Source organism: Pongo abelii, chromosome 16 (assembly GCF_028885655.2).
Source record: "Pongo abelii isolate AG06213 chromosome 16, NHGRI_mPonAbe1-v2.0_pri, whole genome shotgun sequence".
Lineage (NCBI taxonomy): Eukaryota > Metazoa > Chordata > Mammalia > Primates > Hominidae > Pongo > Pongo abelii.
Genome location: NC_072001.2, coordinates 48,060,252 through 48,079,937, shown reverse-complemented (window position 1 = coordinate 48,079,937; position 19,686 = coordinate 48,060,252). Strand labels below are relative to the sequence as shown.

General features: G+C 54.3%; 2 protein-coding genes across 12 annotated transcripts in view; one reads left to right on the top strand and one right to left on the bottom strand.

Annotated features, from left to right (window-relative positions):
• The window catches only part of SHF (Src homology 2 domain containing F), a 35,398-nt gene extending 20,901 nt beyond the window's left edge, over positions 1 to 14,497 (top strand). For 2 of the 11 annotated variants that reach the window (XM_009249799.4, XM_054531400.1), the window contains exons 2-7: positions 921 to 1,062; positions 3,815 to 4,021; positions 5,521 to 5,661; positions 6,919 to 7,090; positions 7,235 to 7,354; positions 11,096 to 14,497. In XM_009249799.4, coding sequence (XP_009248074.1) covers positions 921 to 1,062; positions 3,815 to 4,021; positions 5,521 to 5,661; positions 6,919 to 7,090; positions 7,235 to 7,354; positions 11,096 to 11,282 — 969 coding nt within the window. In that variant the 3' untranslated portion in view covers positions 11,283 to 14,497. Of the gene's footprint in view, positions 1 to 920; positions 1,063 to 3,814; positions 4,022 to 5,520; positions 5,662 to 6,918; positions 7,091 to 7,158; positions 7,359 to 11,095 lie in introns of those variants that run through there. The other 9 variants (XM_054531402.1, XM_009249798.3, XM_063716139.1 and 6 more) reach the window with 6 other exon arrangements.
• The window catches only part of DUOX1 (dual oxidase 1), a 32,804-nt gene continuing 27,173 nt past the window's right edge, over positions 14,056 to 19,686 (bottom strand). The window contains exons 28-33 of the mRNA XM_024232805.2: positions 17,920 to 18,073; positions 16,976 to 17,208; positions 16,569 to 16,727; positions 15,262 to 15,417; positions 15,033 to 15,161; positions 14,056 to 14,178 (exon numbers count right to left, since the gene is read on the bottom strand). Coding sequence (XP_024088573.2) covers positions 14,056 to 14,178; positions 15,033 to 15,161; positions 15,262 to 15,417; positions 16,569 to 16,727; positions 16,976 to 17,208; positions 17,920 to 18,073 — 954 coding nt within the window. The remainder of the gene's footprint in view (positions 14,179 to 15,032; positions 15,162 to 15,261; positions 15,418 to 16,568; positions 16,728 to 16,975; positions 17,209 to 17,919; positions 18,074 to 19,686) is intronic.

Here is a 19,686-nt window from a genome sequence, read left to right as displayed (position 1 = left end):
GCCTCTGACTCCTTAAAATGGGGACAGTAATACCCACATGACAGGGATGTTGTGAGGATCCATCAGCAGAACTGAAAAAGTGACTACTCAGCCTTCCCTTCCTTGATGCTCAGCAGCTGTTTATTTGTTCACCATCTGGAAGCGCCCTTGTAGGCATGGACCATGCTAATCTCTGAGTTGTCTCACTATTCTTTGCTTGCTCTTTGAACTCTTCCAACACCTTTGTAACTGTTTCTCTGAAGTAATTCCCTTTGTTGAACCACCTGGTGTAAGCTATGGTCCTGCTTGGACCCTGACTTGAGGCAGGCCCTATGGCCCAGTAGCCTCCTTCTGGCCATTTAGCCTAGGAGATGGCCTAGAGGCACAAAATTAGTGGAAAAGATGTACCACTTGGGGCCGGGCACGGTGGCTCATGCCTGTAATCCCAGCACTTTGGGAGGCCAAGGCGGGCAGATCACAAGGTCAAGAGATTGAGACCATCCTAGCCAACATGGTGAAACCCCATCTCTACTAAAAATACAAAAATTAGCTGGGCTTGGTGGTGCGCACCTGTAGTCCCAGCTACTCGGGAGGCTGAGGCAGGAGAATGTCGTGAACCCAGTAGGTGGAAGCTGCAGTGAGCCGAGATCACGCCACTGCACTCCAGCCTGGGTGACAGAGCGAGACTCTGTCTCAAAAAAAAAAAAAAGAAAGAAAGAAAGAAAGAGGTACCACTTGGTTGGCAGCCTAGTGGGGGAGCCCTGCAAAGGAAGAGCCAGAGCTTGTCCCCATCCAAGCTCAGAGCCTTCCCTTGAGTACCTGGGGGTCTGGGTTGAAGGCAGCCTACTTGGGACTCTTGCTCCCATGGACAGAGTACCTTGGGAGAAGCAGAGTTGCCTCTCTGCTCCCTGAAGCCCACTGTCTTCACTCTCCTCCCACAGCTAGCTATCCTAGAAGACTATGCGGACCCATTTGATGTTCAGGAGACTGGCGAAGGCTCAGCAGGAGCTTCAGGAGCCCCAGAGAAGGTCCCTGAAAATGATGGCTACATGGAGCCCTATGAGGCTCAAAAGATGATGGCCGGTGAGTGACAGGGGCAGGGGAGGTGCTCCCTGAGGCCTGGGCTCTGCAGAACAGGCTTTGCGACTCACAAGTCTAAGGACTGATTCTTTGGTCCCTGGAAAATATGGAGAAAGTCTTTTCCAGGTCCTTAGGGAGGATGGTCACTGTCTTTCAGAGTCATTTTGGAGAAGCAGCTGGGACCTGTGAGACCTGAAGTGGTACAGGAGGCCACGCAACTGAAGTGCAGATAGAAGTATTCAAGATAGGAAGGAAAAGAGTGGTGAGGGCTGGAAGGATCAGTGATCCCAAAAAGAGAACCACTAGCCTTGGGAGGGCAGATGAGTTTGAAATGAAACATCTTCATGGCAGTTGGAGAAAGATGACTAGAAATATAGTTACAGTGGGTGCCATGAGCCTGGGCAAGCAGTCCAAAGAGTGAGGCTAGAGAGAAAAGAGTAAGATCTGGTCTTGGGAACAGAGGCTGAGAGAGAGTCCAGGGGAAAGAGATCAAATAGGGGAGACCAGAGAGGACAGGGTGGGTCTGTCCAAGCCACGGCCCTGAGGCAGGGTGAGAGGAAGTTTGTTCAGGAGCAAGTGATGTTAGTGCTGGGTGTGCATGGGAACCTAGATGAGAGAGTCCGAGAGGGGCAGGGAAGTGCTTCATAGGCTGGAATGAGGTATCTGGACTTGCTTCAAAACGGGGAGTGGAGCCATGATGAATTCTTGAGCAAGAAAGGAACAGGATGAAAATGTCAGCTTTATTACTGATAAAGTTGATTAGAGAACATTACTTATGTTCACTGCAATGGGCTTATGTGTCATCACAATGGGCTTCTTAATACTTCACCACAGAATTAAACTTGCCCACTCAGGCTTGGGCAACTCAGTAGGCCTAGTGGGGGAACCCTGCAAAGGAAGAGCCAGACCTTGTCCCCATCCAAGCTCAGAGCCTGCCCTTCGGTACCTGGGGCTCTGGGTCAAAGACAGCACAGGAGCAGGCCACTGACTGCATGAACCAGAATGTTCTTTCTCTTCAAGAGAAGGAGAGTGTGCATTCACTGACCAATACAATAAACTGCTCTTCCTACTTGGGAGAGGTGGTAAGGGAGGCAGAGAGTGGTCAAGAATATCCCAGGAATATTATTCCATGGAGCCCTTGGAAACATAAGCCTGCAGAATGGAGGTTCACCCTAGCAGTAATCTACATACGGAAAGATGAGGGTGAAGGTCACTGGGTATTGGCAAAGAACAGATGGGATTTGAAGAATGAAGGAGGGCCAGGTCCAAGGAGAACAGTGTAGTAGACAGAAATGGAGAAAGTGAGAAGCTGACTACCCCATTTAGGTCAGAGGGTGTGGACCCCAGGAAGCCCCCATGAATGCCTTGAAATTATATGTGAAAATATGGGAGCACATTTTTTGGGGGAGTAGCTCCATAGCTTTTATCATATTTTCACGGGGGTCAGTGATCCCAATAAAAGAACTACTAGCTTTGGAGAAGGTGGTCAGTTTGAAACAGTGGTATGTCAAAGCGAAAGGTCTTTATGGCAATGGACACAAATGACTGGAAATACAGTTGCAGCAAGTGCCATGAGGCTGGGCATATAGTGCAAGGAATTAGGATAGGGAGAAATGCATAAGACCTAGTCTTGGGAAAGAGAGGCCAAGAGAGGATCTAGGGAGAGGCCAAATGGGGGTGATCAGAAAGAAAGTCTTTGCCGGGTCCTTGGGGAGGATGGTCACTGCCTTTCCAATAGTCATTTTGGAGAAGCAGATGTGACTTGTGTGACCTGAAGTGGCACAGGAGGCCACACAACTGAAGGTCAGATATTAGCATTTGAGATAGTCAGGAAGGACAAAATAATGGTGAGGGCTGGGTCAGTGATCCCAAAAAGAGAACCAATTAGCTTTAGAGAAGGTGATGAGTTTGAAACCATGGAATGTCAAAGTGAAAGGTCTTTACGACGATGAATGTAACTTGTTGAAGGGAAAGTTTCAAGGAGCGGGTGGTCCACAGTGTCTGGGCAGCAAAGAATAATTCTGTGATTGTGAAATGATATCACTTGCGGGCTGGGCGTGGTGGCTAATGCCTGTAATCCCAGCACTTTGGAAGGCCGAGGCAGGCAGATCACCTGAGGTCAGGAGTTTGAGACCAGCCTGGCCAACATGGTAAAACCCCTGTCTCTACAAAAATACAAAAATTAGCCAGGCATGATGGCGGATGTCTGTAATCCTAGCTACTCAGGAGGCTGAGGTGGGAGAATCGCTTGAAACGGGGAGGCGGAGGTTGTAGTGAGCTGAGATCGTGCCATTGCACTCCAGCCTGGGTGAGAGAGCAAGATTCCATCTCAAAAAAAAAAAAAAAAAAGAAAAAGAAAAAGAACAAGAAAGAAAAAAGGAATGATATCATTTGAGTCAGAAGGAAACAAATGGAGCCTTGGCATCAGGGAGGAAGTGGACAATGGGAGGGTTGTGCCTCAGTTTCCTAAACTCACAAATTTTAGCTACCCAGCCCTCACTGGCTGTTGCAGGATCCTTTTCCTGTCTTTTACTCTAGTGCCCACCTGCCCTTGCCTTCATTGGCTCCCTTGCTTTTAGAGACCCAGAAGTTTTTTGAGGGTGAGGAACCCAGGATGTGTGGTTGCTGAGCTCCCCCCAGAGCCAGGGCATCTCCTCTGAAGGAGGCCTGGCTTGTTGCTGAGAAGCATTGGAGGAGGGGAGCCAGAAAGCCAAGGCTGAGCCCTCACCTTTCCCTTCCTGCCCTGCTCCGGCAGAGATCCGGGGCTCCAAGGAGACAGCAACTCAGCCCTTGCCTCTGTATGACACACCCTATGAGCCAGAGGAGGATGGGGCCACCCCGGAAGGTGAGGGGGCCCCCTGGCCCCGGGAGTCCCGCCTGCCAGAGGATGATGAGAGGCCCCCCGAGGAGTATGACCAGCCCTGGGAGTGGAAGAAGGAGCGGATTTCCAAAGCCTTTGCAGGTGAGTTCTGGTGGAGCGGGCAGGTCAGCTGCGGCCTCTGAGCAGCTTTCCAGGCTCAAGAGAATGGAAGGAGTGGACCCCAGGGACCCAGAGAGGCCCAGGATCAGGACTCCAGGGAAATGTAGTTGAGTTCTGTACCACAGGGGGTGGCGTTGGCAGTGTGGACACAGCGCTCTGTGCAGGGTCAAGGAATGGGTACAGGAGAAGGATAAAGGCATTCCCCTGCATCACCACCTCTTGGAAGCTAAGAGGCTTAGACTACTTGTCTCTTTTGGGGACTGGGTATATTTAAAAATAAATTCCAAAACAAACATGAAACTCGTGACATATGTTAAAATACTTATATTTAACAAAAGAAGGCACTTACTTCAAACAATAAAGACAGCTATGGGTGTAACCTGAATTCTAGGGCTCTGCCTCCCAGTGGTAGGCCCTGGCAGACCAGGGGTGTCTGGCCCCAAGGAGATTTCTGAGGAGCAGAGTGAGGCTATGAGAAGTCTCTTGATTGCCAAATGAAGATCAGGTTTCTTCTGTCCATCCCAAGTCCAAGTCCACCATGGAAAAGTTCATGTTAGTGGTCTGAGGTGGGTGGAGCAAGAGCCTGGAGTAGGGAAAGGGCTTTTGCTCCTGGGTCCTTGATTCAGGGAGAACATAAAGGGCTCAAATGCCATTCGACTTCACTCCTGCCCGCATATGCCCCTCTCCCCTGCTTGGGCAAGGGGCTCATCCTGGAGCTGGACCCAGCCCTCCTCTGCCCTCCCAACCCTGACAGCCAGACTGGAAAACCACAGGATTCTACTATTCTTCCTGTAAAGCACGCACCATTGAGGATGGGCCGTTTATCTCCAGAAGTCTCCTTGGAGAATCAATACTGTTTGGATTGCTTAATGGGAAAATCTATGCTCGTCATTAGGAAACCTCGTTAGCAGCCCAGCAGCCGCCAGTGGCATCACTCTTCTCAAGATGGGGGGTGGGGATTAAATTTCAATAAAACATCTGCCCCTGAGTCTGAGTAATCCTGACAACCTGAGGCGAGGCTGGCTCTTTCTCACTGCCTGTGAGTTCCCAGGCTGTGGGGAAAAGGAGAAAGGGAGGCAAGGCTGTGGGTGCCAGGAGGCTATGGGAACCCAGATGTGGTGCTGGGAGGTGCTGGTCACTCCTAGTCCTTCATTTCCTTTGTTCCTGGTACCTTTGGGCCCTGGAGGCTTGTGAGAGGTCAAATGAAGGGGACCCACGGGCTGACAGTGCAAGCCCCTGCATCCTGCTGCTTGCCACCCAAGCCTCCCTCCCTCTGACCAGGCCAGCTTGGTGTGGTCAACGTTGGCTCTGCCCAGCCCTTGAGTCCCTCCCCAAAAGCCAACTGCCTCTGCCTCTGCCTCTGCCCCTCCTCCTTTCTAGGCTGTCCTGTGTCCTGGCTCTGGGTTTTGGTGTCTCAACCTCTACCTCTTTCTGTCTCTGTCACTGTCTGTCTCTCTTCTCACTTCTGCTGCTGGCTCCAGTTGACATTAAGGTCATCAAAGACCTACCTTGGCCTCCACCTGTGGGACAGCTGGACAGCAGCCCCTCCCTGCCTGATGGGGACAGGGACATCTCCGGTCCAGCCTCGCCCCTCCCTGAGCCCAGCCTGGAGGACAGCAGCGGTGGGTCCTGGGGGGCTTCTGGCCAGGGTGACATGTCCTCACCCCTCCAGGCCCTGTGGGTTGGGTTGGAGGAGCTGAGAGGTGGGGCAGGGTTTGGAGACCCCAGGAAGGATCTCATTTGGGAAGAAGAAGGAAGAGACAAAATGCACATTCCTCCCTTCCCCACAGCTGTGGGATGTGTCTTCTACAGGGAGGCCCCTTTCTAACGTGTTCCTCACCATGCTACAAAAATCCACCATTTTAAATTCACTTTGGGGAGAGCTTTGCTTGACCAGCTCCTTCAGCAATGCAAATACTCCTGAGGTGGGGGTGGGACAGACACAGCAAGTGTGGAACTCCTTGGTGCAGAGGAGCAGATCTGACCCTTCCATCTGGTGACTGAAAGACAGTAAGGGCTTCAAAGTGCTACAAGGAGAGAAAAAGAGCCCAAATGAGAAAGAACGCACTTAATTCTTCCTCTATGTTCAGTTCAGCCCAGAATGGGCACCCAAGGGTGTGTGTGCAGAGGCATGAGCATCTGTTTGTACATTTGTGCCTGAATGTTGTATTTTAAAATATGGGATGAAGGAGGGTGTCTGTCCGTACGTGCATGTGCACATGTGTGCCTAGGGACCCACGGGGGCTCAGCCTTCCCTTATGGGCTCAGCCATCAGGCTCCCCTGGTCTGGGAGGACAGAGGTGCTGCCTCTGGGCCTCTGTGGGTTGGGGAGGGGAGCCAGTGGGCAGCAACGTTGGGGGTGGGGGAGGGACAGGCTGGCTGGTGGCTTTGGGCGGGGTTAGCCTGTCAGGATGGCACCAAGGGGAACCAGATAATTGTTCTCAGATCGATAAGTCATTTCTACAGAATGGCTTGGCAGGGTGATTTGGAGAACGGTAATGAACTCTGAGGAGGAGAAAGAAACAATATTATCAGTGCTGAAGCCACCCTGAGAGGATGGACTGGGGGAAGGCAGTCAGCTGCTCTGGAGGGAGAAGCGTGCATGGTTTCTTGGGTTGCTTCTCTGCCCTCTCCTCCCACAGTGTGGGGACTGCAAGGCCCTGTGTGGCACAGAAGGCTGGGCCCACCCCCACCAGGGGATGGATCCAGGATTACGTCCCCAGAGCCAGTCAGGCCCTTGAGCATGGGCTGCCCTCCTAGAACATTCCTTTGATCCTTTCTGGGGCTGGAAGAAGTAGGGGTTGGCCACTGGCTATTCAATAGGGACCTCTGAGGACCTCTAGGGTCCTTAGAGTCCATGATTGATATGTTCCCCACAGCCCAGTTTGAAGGACCGGAGAAGAGCTGTCTGTCACCTGGCCGGGAGGAGAAGGGGCGGCTACCTTCCCGACTCTCTGCAGGGAACCCCAAGTCAGCCAAGCCCCTAAGCATGGAGCCCAGCAGCCCCCTGGGGGAGTGGACAGATCCAGCACTGCCTCTGGAAAACCAGGTGTGAGTGTCTGTGTCCAGCTGGGGACTCCCTCCCCACTCCTCCCCTCCTGGCACTGGCTTCCCTACAGGGGACACCCACAATGGGTGGGCCTGGACGGCGAGGGACCCAGCAGAGATGCCCCCCTTCCTCTCTCTCATCCTTAGCTGGTATCACGGGGCCATCAGCCGAACCGACGCCGAGAACCTGCTCCGGCTGTGCAAAGAGGCCAGCTACCTGGTGCGCAACAGTGAGACCAGCAAGAATGACTTCTCCCTCTCCCTCAAGTGAGTGGGGACGGTTGTGGGTGCAGGGACAGCCAGCAGGGTAGAAGGGGACTCCAGTATTCCCCTTATGCCCAACCAAGCTGTGGAGGTCCCCATCCCCCATGAACAATCCCCAGGCACTGGGGGTCCTGAGATGTCTGAGACTCAGCCCCTGCTCTCAAGGAGCTCAGAGTCCATTGGGAGAAATAGTTGATCCGCAGCATCCAATTCAGAAGGGTTCTGTTCTAGCTGTGTGGCCTGGGCCCCCTTAACCTCTCTAGGCCTCAGTTTCCTTACTAATGAAATGGATGGGGGATAATATAGGGAAGGATTAGGTGAAATAATGCATGGGAAGTGCTTAGCATAGTGCTAAGGGCTCAATAAATTATCACTGTCATTATTAATGGAAGCCCAAGATGTTCTAGAAGCATAGGCAAGGAGATAGGAGCTTTGCGTGAGGGAGTCTGTAGGGTGCGGTGGGGGGCTGGTTCCTGGAAGGAGGGCAGGGCAGTGGACACAAAGTATTCCTGTTTACTCTGAGGAAGAGTGTGTGTGTCTGTGTGTGTTTGGGGATGGGGGATGTCTGAGCTTTTGGGTCCTGGAAGACGTAGAGGAGGCAAGGCCCTCCCTCCCCATCAGGCTTTCCTCCCAGGAGCAGCAGATCAGCCTCCCAGACTCCCTGGTAGCATGGCCAGCCCTGCCCTGGGCAACCAGGAGTTCTGCCTGGTAGACCCTGCACCCCATGTTAGGAGGCCAGTGGGGTGATATGTTCATTTGTCTCCCGCCATCACTAGTAGGACACCTGCACCACTTTCTACCACATTCTCTGGGACCATCAGAGTACAGGTATACCCTCCCATTCAAACAAATCCAATCTATGGAAACTTGGGGCTGCTAAACCAGACATATTTGGGGGATAATTATTCAACTTCACTAAAAGATAATAGAAAAAGTGGTGGGCGTGTTGATTCACACGTGTAATCCCAGCACTTTGGAAGGCCGAGGCAGGTGGATCACCTGAAGTCAGGAGTTCGAGACCAACCTGACCAACATGGTGAAACCCCGTCTCTACTAAAAATACAAAAATTAGTTGGGTGTGGTGGTGAGCACCTGTAATGCCAGCTACTCGGGAGGCTGAGGCAGGAGAATCGCTTGAACCCAGGAGGCGGAGGTTGCAGTGAGCCGATATCACGCCATTGCACTCCAGCCCAGGCCAACAACAGCAAGACTCTGTCTCAAAAAAAAAAAAAAAAAGATAATAGAAAAAGTGCCGGACTATAGTCAGGTAACCTGAGTTCTATTCTTGGATTTGATAAACTAGCTATGTGATCCTAGGGAAATCACTTAATATCTCCGAGCCTCGGTTTCTACCTTTGCCAAATGAGTTGATAGATTATCGCTTTTTTTCCAGCTGTCATACTCTAGGAGTCTGAATTGTAAAATCAAAGAAGCATTTCCCAGAAAAGTTTTTGCCAAAAATGTGATTTACATAACCTCAGAAATGTGTATTGCTTTAAAAATTATAAAGTTCATGGAGCATACCAAGCAGCCTATATACCATTTCTAAACCAGCTACTCCCCTGCAAGATAGATCTCTTTTTTATAGACAGAAAATAAATTCAAAGAGGTTTGTTACTTGCCCAAGGCCACCAGGTAATAAAGTCCCCAAACCAGGATTTGAACCCAGCTCTGCCTGACTCCACAAACTATGGTATTCCAGGGCTCCACCAGTGCCATATTATTGTTTGGTACAGGCCAAGGTAAGGGGAGATGCCAGGGGTCTGGCTCCCAGAGTGGAGCCCTGCCAGCCTGCCTTAGCCTGGGAGGTAAAATGGCAAGGCAGGCCTGGAGACCTGCTCCCACCCTGGCTGACCTGGCTCCGCATCTGGCTGCCAGAGCCTCGTTTGCATATAAATGGCTTCTCTGAAATACAATTATGGTTTCTCTTCTCTCCCTAATGGAAAAGCTTTCACTGGTAATTAAACAACTTCCTCAAAAAGGCTTACCAGCCTGGTCCTGCAGCCCAGCTGGTCCTAACCCCAGTACCCTGAGGGTCTGGCAAGGGCTTTGCTGTGTCCTAATGGACCCTTGGGACTTTGTCCCAGGAGGTGGGAAAGCACAGCAATCCCCTCTGCAGGAGGTTGGTTATCCAGATGGCGACTGAACTCTCTGGACACTTGTCCTTCTTAGCCAGATCTGTCTTTTGAGAAGATACAATGTGCAGCTTTTAGGAGAGACAATTCCCCAGGTGGACTAAAGGAGAAAGGGTCAGCCCCAAACTGAGAAGAGGTAAAGGAAAGCAGGGCCCATGCTGCTGCCCACAGCCTTGGGCCTGACAGGGGACACTGCCTCCCCTCTCCACCACCCACAGGGGCTGTTTGCCTCAGGCCCTTGGCTCCTTTCCCCAAGGGCCTGTGCTGTCAGCCCCAGTTATCTCAGACCTACAGATGGCCCCGGCCACTCTGCACCCTGACACGCCCAGCCCTGGGGCCCCAGGCCTTTTCCTAGCAGTCTGCTAGGCTCCTGAGGACTCCATGCCTGGGGAGGCAGAGGGATGGAGTTTGGGGCCTCCCTTTTTCCTCCCATCTGTCACCTCCCTTCAGCCTCCCCACTCTGATTTCTCGCTTGTGGGCCTGGTGAAATGGGTCCGGGCAGAGCCTTTGTACCCAGGCAGGGGAGGCGAGTGATGAGGATTGCCAGCCTCACCTCTCCAGGGGGTGGACCTCAGGATGGAGGCAGCCCCCTCACTGGTTTTGCTTTCCACACTAATCTCTAAGCCCTGTCCTTGTCCCCAAGTAGGCTCTGGCCAGCAGTGTATAACACTTAGGCTTCAGGGCTCCCCAAAACATTTCTTACCCCTTGCCTGTGCTTGGGTTTCAGACCTGAGGCCTGACAGACCAAGCCTGTGGTGGTTTAGACAAATGTTCTTGGAGGTCTCACTCCCATGCCCTCTCATGGGCCGAGGGTCCCTGGACATTTAGGAGCTAGCCAGAGCTCTGAGCAGTGGGGTCCTTGTCTTGAGGGTGGGGCCAGGCACTAATGCTGATTTCCTGGTTGCAGCGGGGAGATGGGAGAGGCAGGAGCATGTCCCCTCTGAGCAAGGGAGTGAAGTCATTGTAGGCTGAAGGGCCGGATAAATGAGCTAGGGGCTTGGTCCAAGACCCAGAAAGCAAGAGAGTGAAGGGATATCCCCAGGAGGAGGCAGCTGAGCACTCCCAGATTTTGGGGGGTCTTCCAGATCAGCTTCCCCCTTCCCCCTAGTCATTAGAAGGGAGAGCCCCAACGAAGACTAGCTTGGTTGTCACATCTGTCCACTCTCCTGCTAAGGGCATATGTGGTTCCACATGAGTCACCAGGAGCCCCTCACGGGTGTCCTACCAAACAGCTCACGAAAGGTGAGGTTAAACTGGCCCTGGCCACAGAGGCTGGAGGGCTGGGGTGCCTGGACCCCAGAGTTGGCCAGCAGGGGCTGGGGGAGGTGCTGGTCGCTCAGTTTCCAGCTACACACACCCTGTATGCTCCCTATACACACATTCTTGGCACACCCAGTGGCCTCACCACAAAGCCAATGCCCAGTGCTACCTACTTACACCACCACCACCCCTGCTTTCTGGACTGACCTCCACCTCCCCTAATCACCTCTCATTCTCAGCTGGCTTCGGAACCACCACATTTGCTGTAGGGTTGGGGAGGGTTACTGGATGGCTGGATGGGGGGCTGAGGAGAGCCCCCACTCACCAAAGTCTCCTCTCCTCTTCCCAGGAGCAGCCAGGGATTCATGCACATGAAGCTGTCCCGGACCAAGGAACACAAATATGTGCTGGGCCAGAACAGCCCGCCCTTCAGCAGCGTCCCTGAAATTGTGCACCACTATGCCAGCCGCAAGCTACCCATTAAGGGAGCCGAACACATGTCCCTGCTCTACCCTGTGGCCATCCGGACTCTTTAGATGTGAAGCCAGGGCACTGTGATAGACCTGTACCCAGCCCTGTGCCCATCGCCTGGCTGAGGGCTGTGGCTCTTGCCAGGGACATGATCTTTCAAACCTTTCTTCTCCTGGGATCCAGTAGAAGCTGGAGATTCCTTAATTTATTCTAAAGGGAAAGGGCTCCTGGGGCCTTGGAGTAAGGGGTTGTCTGGAGCTGGGGAAAGAGGAATCCCTGGAGAGAAAGGATAGCTCCTGGAGGAAGGGGGTTCCAGAGCTGCTGGGGTCGTAGGGAGTTTCAGATTGGCAGCTCCGGCTCCTTTCCGACCTTAGGGCAGAGGTGGTGACCTCCACCACCACCACCCTCTCCCCACTGGGTCCGTGCGAGGTAGAGCAGAATTCGGCCCCATGGGGCGCCTGACCACCTCTCTGCCTCCGTCCTCGACTTCCACCGCAGACCTTCGGAGGGCTCCGCCCAGAGTCTGGTACGAGGTTTGGGGAAGACAGGCCCCTGGGAAGCAGCCGGCTTTGGGGGGTGGGGAGAGAAGGGGAGGGGCTCGGGCAGAGGAAACTGTGCAGTCCCCAGGCCGCCCCGGCTCCGGGCCAGAGGCAATAAATAAACCCGATCCTGCCGGGCACAGCCGCGCCCGCGCCTCCGGCGCCGTCCCAGGGCTGATGTGGGAGGGAGCGGAGAAGCGAGCGCAGATTCTGCTTATAAATCAGCTCTGGAGCAGACACAGCCCGGCTGTGAAAAGCACTTTCGACGCATCAAATTCCTTTCTTTGACGAGATGTCAAAACATCCCCGCCGCCCCCGCCCCGGCTGGGGGCACCCGAGGCCCGCTGGCCGCGCGGCGCCCCCTCCCCGCGGCGCGCGGCTTCCCCGGAGCGCGTCCAATTTCCTGTCAACAGCCATTTGTCTGGGAGGAGGGGAGGCGCGGAGAGACAAAGAGGCAGCGCGCCAGGCCGGGGAGCGGGGCGGCCTGCCACGCGGAAGCCGCGCGCCGGCGGAGGCGGCAAGACAGGCGGCGCGGGCCGCGGGGGCCGCGCTAGTCTCCTTGGCCGAGGAACTGAGGGCCTGCAGCGCCTCCCTCGCGCCCTGACGGAAGGGTTTGTCCCGGGCAGACCCGCGGGCGTGGCTGGCCTGCGAGCCCCTAACCACCGGCCCGCGGCCTAGACAGCACCCCGACCCGCGCCCACCGCTGGAACCCGCCCAGGCCTCTGGGCCGGCCTGGGGAGGCCCACTGGGCCGCCAGGCGGAGCGGCTGTCAGGCTGCCCCAGGCCCTCCCCACCCCGCGGGCAGGCTGGTCAGGCCCCCTTGACGTGCTGGGCAGGCACCTTCGGGGGACCGCTGCGCCAAAGGGCCGTCTGAGGGCCTCTTCCAGAACCTAAACGTGCAACCTCCAAAGTGTGCTGTGAATCACAGTACTTGAGTGTTTCTAAACCAGTGGCTATTTTCTCGAAATTGAGGATATGTGGTATGCAGGCGTTTTGTGGAAACAATAGGAAGGATCGCTTAAAATTGGGCACCCTCTTTCCGGGAGCGGTGGCTCACGCCTGTAATCCTAGCACTTTGGGAGGCCGAGGCGGGCAGATCACCTCAGGTCGGGAGTTGGAGACCAGCCTAACCAACATGGAGAAACCCCGTCTCTACTAAAAATACAAAATTAGCTGGGCGTGGTGGTGCATGCCTGTAATCCCAGCTACTCGGGAGGCTGGGGCAGGAGAAATCGCTTGAACCCGGGAGACAGGTTGTGGTGAGCCGAGATCGTGCCATTGCACTCCAGCGTGGGCAACGAGCAAAACTCTGTCTCAAAAAAAAAAAAAGGGGGGGGGGCGCACTCAGAGAAATTCCCTCAGAGGGTTGTCCTGTTCTGCCCCTCCTGAGGAGGCTCACCAGGCCTCACACTAGTGGCTGACAGGCCCTCTGTCAGGAAGGGCACCCCTGGGCCGGGGAAGGGATTTCTAGCTGGGGCACTTTGCCTTGAGCCAGCTCCTTTACTCAGGACACTGGCCAGCTTGAGAGATGTCTGGGCCAGCCTGGTGAGCTGGCTGGGTGAGTGGCTTCCTCTTCCCATGCCCCTTCCTGGTCCTAGGGCAGAATGAAGAAACCCTGAAGGCAGAAAAGTGATTTATTTGGAAGGGAGACTACTGGAGCAGGGAGAAGACGGCTGAGGAGCATTGCATACATAGGTATTGGGTCAGGGTCTGATGAAAGAACGTGCTTAAAACCTTGGGTGAAATTAGTTGTGGTGTTAGACTGGGGTGCCGAGTGGGTTTCTGTAAATGGCTTGCCATGGGTCCAGCCTCTACCTCCTGCAAGGCATTTGCCAGCCTGTCTGACAGTGGGGAGCCCAGAAGAGGAGGAGGTCTGGGAGTAGGGAGGGTTCTAAGATGCCAGGATCCGTGCTCCCACTGCATCCTTACACTCACCGCCCCAACACACATACAGACATGCACACACATAGTACTTGTCAGGTCAGCTTGTCTTCTGAGATTTGTTTTGTTTCTGAAGCCTGGAAGCAGAGGTTTCACTTTGCCCCAAACTGGTAGCTCCCCTACCTCTCACTCTAGTCCCTAGACACTGCCCCCCCTACCATTTCTCCAGGCTGAGACACATCCTGGTCCTAGGGGTCCCTGAGCCCACACATGGTGACTGACCGTGGCCACCTGGAACAAGGTTGGGAGGTGAGAAATCAGAGAAGGCTGAGGCAGCCAGAAATAGGAAGAACAGAGGTGAGGTGTGGGCTCAAACCTCTGCTCAACTGGGCAGTGGGCAGAACCCCTGGGCAGGGGCCTAGAAGTTCTCATAATGGTGGGAGAAGTGAGTCCGGTCCTGCCTGTTGATGAGCTGGCAGGCCTTTTCCACATTCTTGGTCATGCCAGGGGGGCCACAGCTAAACACCCCGATCTTCCGGACCTGTTGCAGGAGGAATAAGTGGAGGCTAACTCGTTGCCCAGAGGCAGGGATAAGTCAGTGTTCAGAGGAAGGGGTAGCTCCCTAGTTCAAGACCAGCCTGGGCAACATAGCAACATCCCTGACTCTAATTTTTTTATTTTTAATTAGCCGGGCATAGTGGTGCACTCCTGTGGTCCCAGCTACTCGGGAGGCTGAGGCAGGAGGATTGCTTGTGCCCAGGAGTTGGAGGTTACAGTAAACTGGTATTGCACCACTGCATTACAGCCTGGGCAACAGAGCAATACCCTTTCTTTAAATTAAAAAAAAAAAAAAAAAAAAAGCCAGCAGTGCTCCTGATGATTTGCTTTGTACTATGCATGGTGAGGGCTGGCTCAGTGTTTATAAGTCTAGTGGAATTTTGCTAAGTGCTAGATCAACATTTCTAATAGGGGTTGGGTTAATCAGTGTTCAAGCTGAAGAACAGCTCAGGGTCTCATGGAGGGCTAGACCAGTATTTGTGAGTAGTGACTAGCCCAGTGCTCATGGTAAAGGTTCCCTCAGTGTCCAGGGTGAGGACTGACTCAGTATTGGTGAGGGTAGCCCTGAGTTTATGGCGAGGACTAGCTCAATGATTGAGCTCTTCCTTCTGGACAATACGTCTTGGCTTCAGAGATGGCAAGTCCCTATTGCCTGCCTCCTCCTTTAGCACCTAAGGGTGACCCCCACCTATCCTTTCCATTCCATTACCCTACCAATCTCCCAGGGGATGGGTTCTCATCAGCAGTCCATTTCTTCCTTGATGGGGAAGGTTTGGGAGCTTTGCTCAGATCCCAAATGATAAAGAGGAAGTGAACCTGGTTATCGGTTAGACTGACCTGGGGGTGGACCTCCTGCAGGGAGTTGAAGAAGGGCTCAAAGGGGGGGCGGCCAAAGTGGGTGATGGAGCGCAGGCCTGTGAATAGACTCCGGTTCAGAACCTTCTGGAAGTGCCGCTCACAGATGTACTATGGTAGGGAAGGGTGGAACAAAGTTCAGCCAGGCACAGCTAGGGTCAACTCCTAGCTCAGACTGGCCCACATACCCTCCTGGTGGGCCCTGACATACCAGCATGGTGGTCCTGAGGTCAAACTTCTCAGCCAGCTGGGTGATGTAGATGTGCACAGACACCAGGTCCTGGTGGTCATTCTCCTCCACCTCTCGGATGATGTCAGCCAGCCACTCAAACTGACGCTGGGTCCGCGTCACCCAGATGAAGTAGATCTGGGGACACATGACTGGAGCTCAGGACCCAGCTCAGCTCAGCCTCCCTAAACCCCAGGGGTGTCCATACCGATAGAACTCTTCTGACCTCAGCTAGCTTGTGCCCTTCCCTAGACAGCCTGGGGAGATGGAGTGTATGGGCCACAGGGCCAGGCTCTGAGGCCAGAGATGGAGTTGGCCCAGGGCATGGAGAGGTGGAAGTGAGAGACCCCAGGGCCATGGGAAAGATCCCTTGGTGATTGGGAAGTGACGGTCTGCGGGGTGGAAAGCAGCTTTCATGCTCAGCCTGTCCTACAGCTCCCTCCAGTGGTCCCTGGTCAGGCTGCTAGGCACCTAGTGGCTAAAGGGCATTTCACAGAGCAGCCTCAGGGAGAGCCAGCAGCTGCCTGAGCAGATGGGAATGGGCTCAAAGAGAGACCAGCGGGTGGAAGCTGCCCTGAGGGGAGCCCTCTGCAGCTTCCGAGGGAGGAAAGTGGGGCTGTGTAGTTAAGAAGCAGAGGGCAGAGGAGAGGAGGGGAGCTGTCACCCTCTGAATGCTGACAGCACATGGGCTGGGCCTCTGCCCACTGCATTCCAGCACCCCTGACTCACCTGCCAGGCCCAGAGAAACGAGCAGGGGCCTGCCACCAGGTCCAGGCTGGTGTGAAAGGACCCGTGTGAGGGCCTGAGGGTTTGAGCTGTGTTCCTGGGGCCAACCTGGCCCACCAGCCCTGCCTTGCCACCACTCCTCCTCTTCCTCTTGGGAGCTGAGCCAGTTTCACTTGTGCCCCACCCAACATGCCCTTCCCTCTTCCAGCCCAATACGGCTCCAAGTGCTGGGCTCCTTTGTAAGAAGGACTGGGTTTCTTTACCCCCTCCAACCTTGCCTGGAGGAACTCCCAGAAGCAAATCCTATGTGGAGCACCCCTAACTGAGGGAAGGAGTCTTTGTAAATCAGGCAGGATCCTAGAGGCATCGGCAAACCACTTCTGTCCTTCAGGGTCTAGGGATATCCTGATACCACCCCACCCACCACCCAACCCCAGGTTTCAAACCAACTTGCCCCTGCCCAGTTCAGGGAAGCCAAGAACAAAGGCAGAGGAGAAAGGCACAGATGGGTACCAGGACAAGGAAGAAGGGGCCATGGGTTGGTAGGAAGAGGAGGTACTCACCTTCTTACAGAACACTTGGCAGCTGACGGATGACTTGAAGACCAGGTCTTTGAGGATGGAGGCAAAAGGGGTGACCCCAATGCCCCCTCCCACTAGCACTGACACCTCAAACTTATGCCACTCCTGGTGGCCCTCTCCAAATGGTCCATCAAGGTACAGCTGTAGGGAGGGGCGTGGGTTTGAGTTAAGCTTGGCCACCACCACAGATCGGAAGCCAGAAATGAGAGAAAAGGAAAGGCAGATACGTATATGGAGTGAGGGGAAGAGGAGGGTTTGTGGCATTATCTGGAACAACCAGTCTCTAGGTGCAGAAAGGAGAGGCACAGAGCGGGGAGTCTAGTGCTGCCGGGCCAAGGCCTTCAAAGGGGATATGGGAGCATGTAGCACGTCTGGCCTGGGTCTGGTACCTTTGGGTATCTGGCACATCTGTCACCCGTCGAGGCTGAGTAGATCTCCCTGAGGCGAGTGGTCCAGGGCCCTGCTGCCCGTATGTGCAGGCTAAGCGTGTCCTCATGGGGCGCAGAGGTCAGTGTGAAGGGGTGGTACTCAGTGGTCCCCAGAGCCAGGCAAGCGATCCGCACCCACTGCCCTGACTTGTACTCAAAGCCCTGGGGCCGCTGGAACTGCAGGTGGGTCACTCCTGGGGAGGGATGGTGGGTGAGAAGCTGCTGCCCTGAGCCCAGCAACAATGTGGCCTCCAGAGAGCTCACCACCCACACACAGCCTCAGCTCTGCTCCTGGAATATGACAAGGGAGGCCTCCCCCATCAGAAGCTCACCCTGTGGGGGGCCAGGCAGCACTGGGGCTGAGGGTCAGCCAGGCAAGGGTCAGCCTGGCCTGAGCTTCTCTGTTCTCTGTGATGAGAGAGGCTCAGGTCCCCTGGCAAAGAGCCCTCCTTTCCCTTCCTTCCTTCCTTCCTTTTTTTTTTTTTTGACAGAGTCTCGCTCTGTTGCCAGGATGGAGTGCAGTGGCACGATCTCAGCTCACTGCAGCCTCTGCCTACCAGGTTCAACCGATTCTCCTGCCTCAGCCTCCTGAGTAGCTGGGACTACAGGTGCATGCCGCCACACCCAGCTAATTTTTGTTTTTTGTAGTAGAGACGGGGTTTCACCATGTTGGCCAGGATGGTCTTGATCTCTTGACCTCGTGATCCACTTGCCTTGGCCTCCCAAAGTGCTGGGATTACAGGCGTGAGCCACTGCGCCTTGCCCCTACCAGCTCCTTTGTCCCTGCCACCCAAGGTACCTGCCAGCTCCACTGGGCCTGACCAGGAGACTGTGCGGTCTAGACTCTGCCTCTGCCCCGTCAGCTCCCTCAGTGCCACCAAGCTGATCTCCTGCCAGGCTAGTACCTGAGGGCAGCAGCTCCGCCTTCACCACGCTGATCTCCACCTTCTTCCGGCTCAGGCTCACCAGCTTGTCGCCCCCATAGATGATTGCTGGGACCAGGAAGAAGATGTGGAAACGGGGCAGCTGGATTAGAGCAAAGCTACCATGGATGATGAGCTGGATAGAGGAAAGAGCTCTGCTCAGACCTAGCGATGCCCATAGCAGAATATGGGGCCAGCTCAGGCCTTAGACCCTGTATCCTTCCCTGCTGGTATATCCAGCCCTCACCTCACCACGTACCATGCTCCTTCTAGGTTGCAAAACCTCACCATTCCCAACTCCATCCTCCATAGCATTCCATGAGGAATTAGAGTATTTTCTAGATCCCTAACACCACCCTAGACCAAGTGATGTCACCTGTCACCTGGACTCATGCAGGAGCCTTCCAGTGGAAGTAGGTCTTCTACTGGTCTTGCCTCACTGTAATTCCTGTCTCTTCAAGGCAGCTGGTGTGACTTTTTAAAATTCATTTTATCCTGTTCATCCCCAGCTTTAAAAGCTTTGGTGGCCTTCCCATTGCACTACAAGTCCTCGCAAATACTCTTGACTTCTGCCTGCCAGCCGTTCTCCCCTCCCTGTTCCTCAAACATGGCCAGTCCTTTCTACTTAAGGATTTTTGCATCTTCTGCCTGGAATGCCCTTCTCCTGGTTCTTCCCATGGGTAGCTCCATCTCATTTTTCAGGTCTCAGTAGAAACACCACCTCCTCAGGCCTCCCCTCAGTCCTCTCTACCACATCTGCCTGTTAACTCTCTTAGCGCATGTGTTGTCATCCATAGTACTTTTGTTTTTTTGGGGTTGGGGGGACAGAGTCTCGTTCTGTCACCCAGGCTGGAGTGCGATGGCATGATCTTAGCTCACTGCAACCTCCGCCTCCCAGGTTCAAGAGATTCTCCTGCCTCAGCCTCCCGAGTAGCTGGGATTACAGGCATCTGCCACCACATCCGGATAATTTTTGTATTTTTAGTAGAGATGGGGTTTCACCATGTTGGCCAGGCTGGTCTCGAACTCCTGACCTCAAATGATCCGCCCACCTCAGCCTCCCAAAGTGCTGGGATTACAAGCATGAGCCACTGCGCCCGGCCAACAGTACTTTCGCTTCCTCATTCATTTACATGTTTACTGTCGTTTTCCCCACTGGACTGAAGGGGTAGGGACTGTTTGCCATTATAAGCTCCTAGCAGTTTCTGCCTGGCATATGATAGGCACTCAGTAACTGTTGGGGAAAGGCGCTTCCCCAGTTTATCCTCTTCTTTTCCAGGCTAAGAATACCTAACTAGTCTTCCTTTTCCATGTAATAACTGACAAGTATCATCCAGCTCTGGTCCTTTCCCTAATAAGTTTGTCTAACATGGTCAGACACTACTTGGCCACATTCTTCCCTCTTGCTTGCTCCTGAGTCTGGCTCAGTCTGACTTCTGCCTCCACCTCTCCTTAGGGCCTTCCCACTGAGGGCCCAGCAGCCCCACAAATGGCTAAACTTCAAGGTATCCTTTCGGGCCATGTTGGCTCCTATTCTTAGAAGCCTGAGGCACTAGTGACCACCTCCTTCTTGCCACTTCTGCAACAATGCTCTACTGGTTCTCCCACTTTGGGCCACTCGCTTTCCATCTCCTCCACTGGCTTCATTCCTTCTGCCACCCCGTCATGGGTGTTGCCCAAGCCTGGTTTTGTCACCCTCTGCTCATCTCTTTCTATGCTCCGCCATGTGGCATGGCCTCTCAGCTGAGC